Source organism: Gouania willdenowi, chromosome 1 (genome assembly GCF_900634775.1).
Source record: "Gouania willdenowi chromosome 1, fGouWil2.1, whole genome shotgun sequence".
Taxonomy (NCBI): domain Eukaryota; kingdom Metazoa; phylum Chordata; class Actinopteri; order Blenniiformes; family Gobiesocidae; genus Gouania; species Gouania willdenowi.
In genome coordinates, this window is record NC_041044.1 from 42,834,811 (window position 1) to 42,843,675 (window position 8,865).

At 32.5% G+C, this 8,865-nt stretch overlaps 1 protein-coding gene across 1 annotated transcript; it reads right to left on the minus strand.

Moving 5' to 3' along the window:
* Nucleotides 1–4,252: 4,252 nt before the first annotated feature.
* Nucleotides 4,253–8,436, minus strand: LOC114464873 (ras-related protein Rab-33B-like). The gene is made up of 3 exons (XM_028449511.1): nt 8,205–8,436; nt 5,723–5,901; nt 4,253–4,654 (listed from the first exon to the last, which is right to left on the minus strand). The coding sequence occupies exons 1-3, from the start codon at nt 8,400–8,402 to the stop codon at nt 4,342–4,344; spliced, it is 690 nt and encodes a 229-aa protein (XP_028305312.1). The 5' UTR covers nt 8,403–8,436; the 3' UTR covers nt 4,253–4,341.
* Between the last annotated feature and the right edge of the window lie 429 nt (nt 8,437–8,865).

The window sequence follows — 8,865 nt, forward strand, 5'->3', positions numbered from 1 at the left end:
AGGCCTTACCTCCGTTTTGAGGCGTTTGAATTTTTTTTTGCCTTTTTTTATGCCTTACTATAGTCTTACCTCAAAAAGAAAATTAAAAATGTTTGGCAAGTTTTTATGCCTTACTATAGCCTTACTTCTGTTTTCAGGCAAAAAAAATTTTCGCCCGTTTTTAGGCCTTACTATAGTCTTACCTCAAAAAGATGTATATTAAGATTGAAATGCGTTAAAAAAAAAATTTGGCACATTTTTATGCCTTACTATAGCCTTACTTCTGTTTTTAGGCAAAAAAAAAATTTTCGCCCGTTTTTTGGCCCTTACTTATAGTCTTACCTCCGTTTTGAGGCGTTTGAAATTTTTTCGCCTGTTTTTATGCCTTACTATAGACTTACCTCAAAAAAAAAAAAAAAAATTGAAAATGTTTCCAAACTTATGCCTTACTATAGGCTTACCTCAAAAAAATATATACTAAGATTGAAATGCGTAAAAAAAAAAATTCACCCGTTTTTAGGACTTACTATAGTCTTACCTCAAAAAAATATATACTAAGATTGAAATGCATTAAAAAAAAAAAATTGGCACGTTTTTATGCCTTACTATAGCCTTACTTCTGTTTTTAGGCAAAAAAAAATTTTTGCTCGTTTTTAGCCCTTACTATAGACTTACCCCAAAAAAAAAAAAAAAAAAAAAAAAAAAATTGAAAATGTTTCCAAACTTATGCCTTACTATAGTCTTACCTCAAAAAAAAAATATATTAAGATTGAAATGTGGTAAAAAAACTTTGGCACGTTTTTATGCCTTACATAGCCTTACTTCTGTTTTTAGGCAAAAAAAAAATTTCGCCCGTTTTATGCCTTACTATAGTCTTACCTCAAAAAAAAAAAAAAAAAAAAAAAATTGAAAGTGTTTCCAAACTTATGCTTTACTATAGTCTTACCTAAAAAAAAAAAAAAAAAAATTCAAAAATTTTTAGGCAATTAAATATTTTCGTCCGTTTTTAGGCCTTACCTCCGTTTTGAGGCGTTTGAATTTTTTTTTGCTTTTTTTATGCCTTACTATAGTCTTACCTCAAAAAAAAAATTAAAAATGTTTGGCAAGTTTTTATGCCTTACTATAGCCTTACTTCTGTTTTCAGGCAAAAAAAAATTTTCGCCCGTTTTTAGGCCTTACTATAGTCTTACCTCAAAAAGATGTATATTAAGATTGAAATGCGTTAAAAAAAAATTTGGCACATTTTTATGCCTTACTATAGCCTTACTTCTGTTTTTAGGCAAAAAAAAAATTTTCGCCCGTTTTTAGCCCTTACTTATAGTCTTACCTCCGTTTTGAGGCGTTTGAAATTTTTTCGCCTGTTTTTATGCCTTACTATAGACTTACCTCAAAAAAAAAAAAAAAAAATTGAAAATGTTTCCAAACTTATGCCTTACTATAGACTTACCTCAAAAAAATATATACTAAGATTGAAATGCGTAAAAAAAAAAATTCACCCGTTTTTAGGCCTTACTATAGTCTTACCTCAAAAAAATATATACTAAGATTGAAATGCATTAAAAAAAAAAAATTGGCACGTTTTTATGCCTTACTATAGCCTTACTTCTGTTTTTAGGCAAAAAAAAATTTTTGCTCGTTTTTAGCCCTTACTATAGACTTACCCCAAAAAAAAAAAAAAATTGAAAATGTTTCCAAACTTATGCCTTACTATAGTCTTACCTCAAAAAAAAAATATATTAAGATTGAAATGCGGTAAAAAAACTTTGGCACGTTTTTATGCCTTACATAGCCTTACTTCTGTTTTTAGGCAAAAAAAAAATTTCGCCCGTTTTATTGCCTTACTATAGTCTTACCTCAAAAAAAAAAAAAAAAAAAAAAAAATTGAAAGTGTTTCCAAACTTATGCTTTACTATAGTCTTACCTCAAAAAAAAAAAAAAAATTCAAAAATTTTTAGGCAATTAAATATTTTCGTCCGTTTTTAGGCCTTACCTCCGTTTTGAGGCGTTTGAATTTTTTTTTGCCTTTTTTTATGCCTTACTATAGTCTTACCTCAAAAAAAAAATTAAAAATGTTTGGCAAGTTTTTATGCCTTACTATAGCCTTACTTCTGTTTTCAGGCAAAAAAAATTTTCGCCCGTTTTTAGGCCTTACTATAGTCTTACCTCAAAAAGATGTATATTAAGATTGAAATGCGTTAAAAAAAATTTGGCACATTTTTATGCCTTACTATAGCCTTACTTCTGTTTTTAGGCAAAAAAAAAATTTTCGCCCGTTTTTAGCCCTTACTTATAGTCTTACCTCCGTTTTGAGGCGTTTGAAATTTTTTCGCCTGTTTTTATGCCTTACTATAGACTTATCTCAAAAAAAAAAAAAAAAAGAATTGAAAGTGTTTCCAAACTTATGCCTTACTATAGTCTTACCTCAAAAAAAAAATTAAAAATGTTTGGCAAGTTTTCATGCCTTACTATAGCCTTACTTCTGTTTTTAGGCAAAAAAAAATTTCGCCCCGTTTTTCTGCCTTACTATAGTCTTACCTCAAAAAAATACATATTAAGATTGAAATGCGTTAAAAAAATTTGGCACATTTTTATGCCTTACTATAGCCTTACTTCTGTTTTTAGGCAAAAAAAAATTTTCGCCCGTTTTTAGCCCTTACTTATAGTCTTACCTCCGTTTTGAGGCGTTTGAAATTTTTTCGCCTGTTTTATGCCTTACTATAGACTTATCTCAAAAAAAAAAAAAAAAAAGAATTGAAAGTGTTTCCAAACTTATGCCTTACTATAGTCTTACCTCAAAAAAAAAATTAAAAATGTTTGGCAAGTTTTCATGCCTTACTATAGCCTTACTTCTGTTTTTAGGCAAAAAAAAATTTCGCCCGTTTTTCTGCCTTACTATAGTCTTACCTCCGTTTTGAGGCATTTGAAATTTTTTCGCCTGTTTTTATGCCTTACTATAGACTTACCACAAAAAAATATATACTAAGATTGAAATGCGTTAAAAAAAAATTTCACCCGTTTTTAGGACTTACTATAGTCTTACCTCAAAAAAATATATACTAAGATTGAAATGCGTTAAAAAAAAATTTGGCACGTTTTTATGCCTTACTATAGCCTTACTTCTGTTTTTAGGCAAAAAAAATTTTTTGCTCGTTTTTAGCCCTTACTATAGACTTACCCCAAAAAAAAAAAAAAAAAAAAATTGAAAATGTTTCCAAACTTATGCCTTACTATAGTCTTACCTCAAAAAAAAAATATATTAAGAATGAAATACGTTAAAAAAAATTTGGCACGTTTTTATGCCTTACTATAGCCTTACTTCTGTTTTTAGGCAAAAAAAATTTTCGCCCGTTTTTAGCCCTTACTATAGTCTTACCTCCGTTTTTGAGGCATTTGAAATTTTTTCGCCTGTTTTTATGCCTTACTATAGACTTACCACAAAAAAAAAAAAAAAAAAAAAAAATTGAAAATGTTTCCAAACTTGTGCCTTACTATAGTCTTACCTCAAAAAAAAAATATATTAAGATTGAAATACGTTAAAAAAACTTTGGCACGTTTTTATGCCTTACTTCTGTTTTTAGGCAAAAAAAAATTTCGCCCGTTTTAAGCCCTTACTATAGTCTTACCTCCGTTTGAGGCGTTTGAATTTTTTTCGCCTGTTTTTATGCCTTACTATAGTCTTACCTCAAAAAAAATAAAAATAAAAGGTTTCCAAACTTCTGCTTTACTATAGTCTTACCTCAAAAAACAAAACAAAAAAATTCAAAATTTTTCAAAAAAGTTCTCGTTTTTATGCCTTACCTGTTCATCCATTTTTGTGCCTTACTATAGCCTTACCTCTGTTTTTAGGCATTTAAAAAAATTTTGCCCGTTTTTAGGCCTTACTATAGCCTCATCTCTGAAATTCGGGTGTTTTTCACATTTTTCATGCCTTACTGCATTTTCACGCCAGTTTAAATGTGCTCATCATATTTTAGGGTCTTACTCCATCAGCCTTATCTCAGAAAAAAATATATATTTATATATATATATATATACATACACAGTAGTTTTAAGTAAGGCATAAAGGTAAAAATAAACTATTCACGTAAGATTAGCGTAAGGCTGCAGGCATAAGAATTTATTTGAAAAAATATTTTTAAGTAAGACTAGAATTGCAAAATTGTTCGTAGTAAAGCTATAAAAGCCACTAAAATGATCATAAACACAAGCCTCTTTCTCAGGCCTAAAAAAACCAAAATGAAACCCATCGATATAGTGATTCAGAGAAAAAAAAGACATTTTCACACAGTGTTTATTTATCAGCGATAAAACATAAAAAAGGACACGTATTCACAGGATTGTTGGTATAAATAAGGTTAAAGGTCAGCAGCAAGTCCACACCTCCTTCTCTGGGGTTCTCCTGTAGGACACTTTAAAGGATCCGCTGCAGGCCAGAACGTTCCCAGTGTTCCTCTGTCGTTTCAGTTTCTTCCCTAAAGCAGAGACGATGTCCTCCACCTCGTCCTCCTGCAGCTCTCGTCTCCGTCCCTCAGATCTTCTCTCAGGAGGAAACATGGCCGACGTCTCAAAGAACATCAGGTTATTGGCTCGGGCAAAGCTCAGCGCTCGCTCCTGACTCACCTGGAGGTCCCTCCTGCTCTGGGAGCGGAGGTCCGACTTATTACCAATCAGGAATCTGTTCAGCAGAGGAATAAAACCAGTTCAAAAATCATAATTATTATTTAATCTCAATTTTTGTGTCTAAAATGTGCGCTGCGTGCGCATTAAGACGACATAGTAGTAGTAATAGTAATAGTATTATCAGTGTGTGTGCGGCTCACGCGCCCCTCCCCCCCTCATGTCCCGTCTGGTCGAACCCGCGTTGATTTAAAAATAAAAGTTTTCAAACGTAATCACCAAAAAAGTCAAAAATAATGGATGCGCAACCTCGGGCCAATGCGCAAGCTGTGTACGTCATCTCAGGTTGATCAGACAATGCGTCAGGGAGATATACTGTACGCTCCACACGCACACACACAGACCTTCCTTGTATTTATAGATTAATATTATCTATTGAGTTCATTTTAATTAATTTTTCAGTATCAAATGGTTCAAATCGGTCAAACTGACCTGCAGCACTTGTATATATGTATATATCATCATTTATAGTTATTAATATTATGTCTATTATTGTTAGTGTTTCTGGTTTGTTTGTGTTTTTGTTCTTCGCACCAGCCACCAAAAAAAATTTCCTTGTATTGTTTTTAAACTGTATTTGGCAAATAAAACTGATTGTGAAAAATGTTTTAGTTTAAATAATTAATGAATACACTTTAAAGCTTCATCTATATTTCTTTCTTTTTTGTGTTTCTATCATTTTAGAGATAAATGATAATATTCATAGTCGCGGTGGGGGAAATATTTTCTTCTTCCTGGAGGGGGCGTGACAGAACACTACCTTATCACTATGACGTGTCTATTTGTACGGTTGCCGTACGGACAAACCCCCGGTGCTATTGGTACCTTATATCGCAACATTTTTTAGGGTTAGATTTAGGGTAAGTTTTAGTCTTTGTGACGCAACCAAAACTGGCCAATGACTGTTTAGTTCAGGCCCCCATTTGGCCTAAACTGGCGCTGCATTCAGAAAGAATGTTGGTATATTGATACGGCAACCGTACAGATAGCCACTGCCTTGTTACTATCCGTATTTCACATCTTATTACTATGTAATGACTATCCCATTCCTCTGGTATCCTCTTACCTTGGTATATCGTGTCCGAGGGAGTGTTGCCGGCACTCCTCCACCCAGCAGCTCAGTCCGTTGAAGCTAGCTGGGCTGCTAACGTCGTAGATGAAGAGCACGGCGTGAACGTTACGATAATAATGCTGAACCATCGACTTCCTGAAACGCTCCTGACCGGCCGTGTCCCAGAGCTGCAGCTGAAATAGACAAACACACACTTTATTTTGAAATTTCACCCAACATGTCCATAATGAGCCGTTAGTGTGGATGGTTAACGTGAATAGTTTGCTCGTCCGTGGGTTTATGTGAGGTTTCATCTTTGTTTGTTCCAACACCTCATGAAGGTTCCCCAACAGTTGGCACGCACGGCTCCAAAAATGAGGAAACGTGGGAGGAAGACGGACACAAGAGAGGAAATCATGTGTTACCACATCTCACACACACACACACACACACACTGAGTCATGTGTGAAAGGACATAAACAAGCAGATCATTACACATTACGTGACCTCATGACTCATTCAAACACTGAAATGTAAGAGTGAAAACATGTAAATATGATTATTATCGTGTATTTGGGAAGTTTTTAGAGTTTTTCTCTCATTTCTGAACTTTAGTTTCTGCTCCAACGACAGAGTTTATTTCTATTCAAGCTTTTTAGTCATATATACAGTAGTTATTAAATATCACAAAGAAGAGCAACACTTTTACCTCAGACAGCAGCAATAATATAAAAAATGATATGAAATATATTAATACTTCTTTTTAAAATCTAATTAATTACACTTGTGTAGTAAATATTAAATAAAATGTATGTGTGTAAACATATATGTTTGATCTGCATGTATAAACTGTACATATAAAACTATATAAATATATATTGTAAAACTAGTATCATTAGTTTCCTAATTATGATTTTTAATATTATCTAGAGAGAATTAGTTTGTTTGTGATGGGGTCAGTGTGTAATATTAACTTATGCTTTAACCTGATTAGTTTGATGATTGAGTGTTTGTTCTGTATTTTAGTTTTTCTGAAAACTGCCAAAATAAAATTCAAAATTTCAAATACTCTGTGGTACTAAGATCAATATTTTACATTTGATAGTGTTTTTCACTCACTTCATCACAAATATGAACCATTACGAGCAGTAACGCAGACACTCAGGGAACAAATAAAGAGTCACGCAGACGTAAACAATCAATCTCTCCAGTCCCTACAAAATAAAACATTCCCAGCATTCCTGCAGAAATCAGAGCTCGTGCTTAGTGAACATTAAAAATGGTTTAGCCAACAGTTTTCAAAATAAAAACTGGTTTAGAGTTTATAAAAATGACTGTTTGGTGTCTTTAATGAGCAGCTCGATGGAAAATTAATCATATCTTTAGCACAAATCTGGTCAAAACCTAACAAGTAAGAATACATTTTTTTTTATTTTTTTTTTTTATTATTTAATATGATTTTCGGAAACTTTACGTTTTTATTTTTTTTTTAAATAACAGTTGTTTTAAGGTTAAAAACATGTTATTGTGATCACAAACATGTATAGCTGACATATAAACTTAGTATTTTTGTATTTAAAAAATAACAATAAAACAAAAATGGCAAAAGAGGCTAGCCTGAATATAAGATTTTTCAAAATAAAAGTTACATGAATGTTAAAAAAAAGTGGGTTTGTGATTACAAACACAGAAATCATGTCTATTATATATAATCCTGACAACGTAAAAGTGCTTTTTAAAACAAAAGCTTGTTTAGAGTTTAAAAGTTTGAGAATTTGAAGTTTTCAAAAATAAAATAAGTATAAAAGCATAAAATTGACAATACACGTTTAACTCTAACTGAATGTAACTTATTTCTCTGGAAATTCAAACTTCTTTGTTTAGGATATCAAGAAATTCCTAATTTGAACCTTTTCAAAATAAAATAAATAATTTAAAATAAATGTGTATGTCTTTTTGTGGTATTTTTTTCCTGATGTTAGTTTGTTATCCGATACTTTTAACTTCCTTCTGCAAACATTAAGAAAGTCTTAATTTAAAAATCAAAGAAGGTGGACATTAACAAAGTCCTTTTTGAACATTTTGTAAAGAAAATACACAATTTAAAGCGAGATTTGTGCGTAAAAATGACTTTTTAGTATAATTTTGACTACAAATGCACTAGATTATTGGTTTATTTCTTAAACTTTTGTGTTCAATACATTTAAAATAGCGTGTGGGAATAAGAAAGTTCTAATTTGCATTTTATTTTATTTATTTTTTAAAAAGAAATAAATGCAGCATTTAAAAGCGAGATTTGTGCGTAAAAATGACTTTTTAGAAACTCACGTGAACTTTGACTGGGTTTATTTCCTACATTTTAGTGTTAATTACATTTAAAGTTTCGTACGTGAACATTAAGAAAATCTCATTTGAGCATTTTAAAATGAAAGAGACAATTTAAAAGGGACTTTTTGGTGCCACTTTTCCTTCCCGTTACCCACAGCTGATCGCTTACCTTGATCTTCTCTCCGTCCACGTCCACCGTCCTCTCCCTGAAGTCCACACCGATCGTGGCCTCTGCTCTGCGGGGAAACTCTGCTGCTGAGAGTCGGTGTGTGAGGCACGTCTTCCCCACCCCGGAGTCTCCGATCAGCAGGACTTTGAAGGTCCTGGAGCGGCTCAGAGAACCAGAGAACTCCAGAGAAGATTCCATCAGGTCCTCAAACACAAACACACACACACACAGACGCTATGCTGCACAGATGAGGACGTGAAGGAGGACAGGGGGAGGAGGAAGAGGAGGAGCCACCTGCTGGATATAATTAATCCTACTTAAAGACAATGATTAATTAATTTGACTGGTTAATAAATCCCATTTATTATTTCTACTTTAGGTCAGTCTGAAATAAAGTTATCGATCATCAATACTTGAATCTTTTTGTCCTCTTAAAGAAGAGAATTGAAGACATTCAGTCTTTTGTCTTCCTTCTAAATAAGAGCGTTTAATTGAGTTTTTCCAAAATAAAGGCGGTTTAAAGTCAAATTTGTGTTAAAAATGAAAAAAATAAAATGAAGTATTTACCACTAAGAGGAAAAATGTATTCAATATAATCAAAACAGGTTTAAAAAAAAAAAAAAAAACCTTGGGGTCAGGAACCCATGTGGGGTCGCCTGGA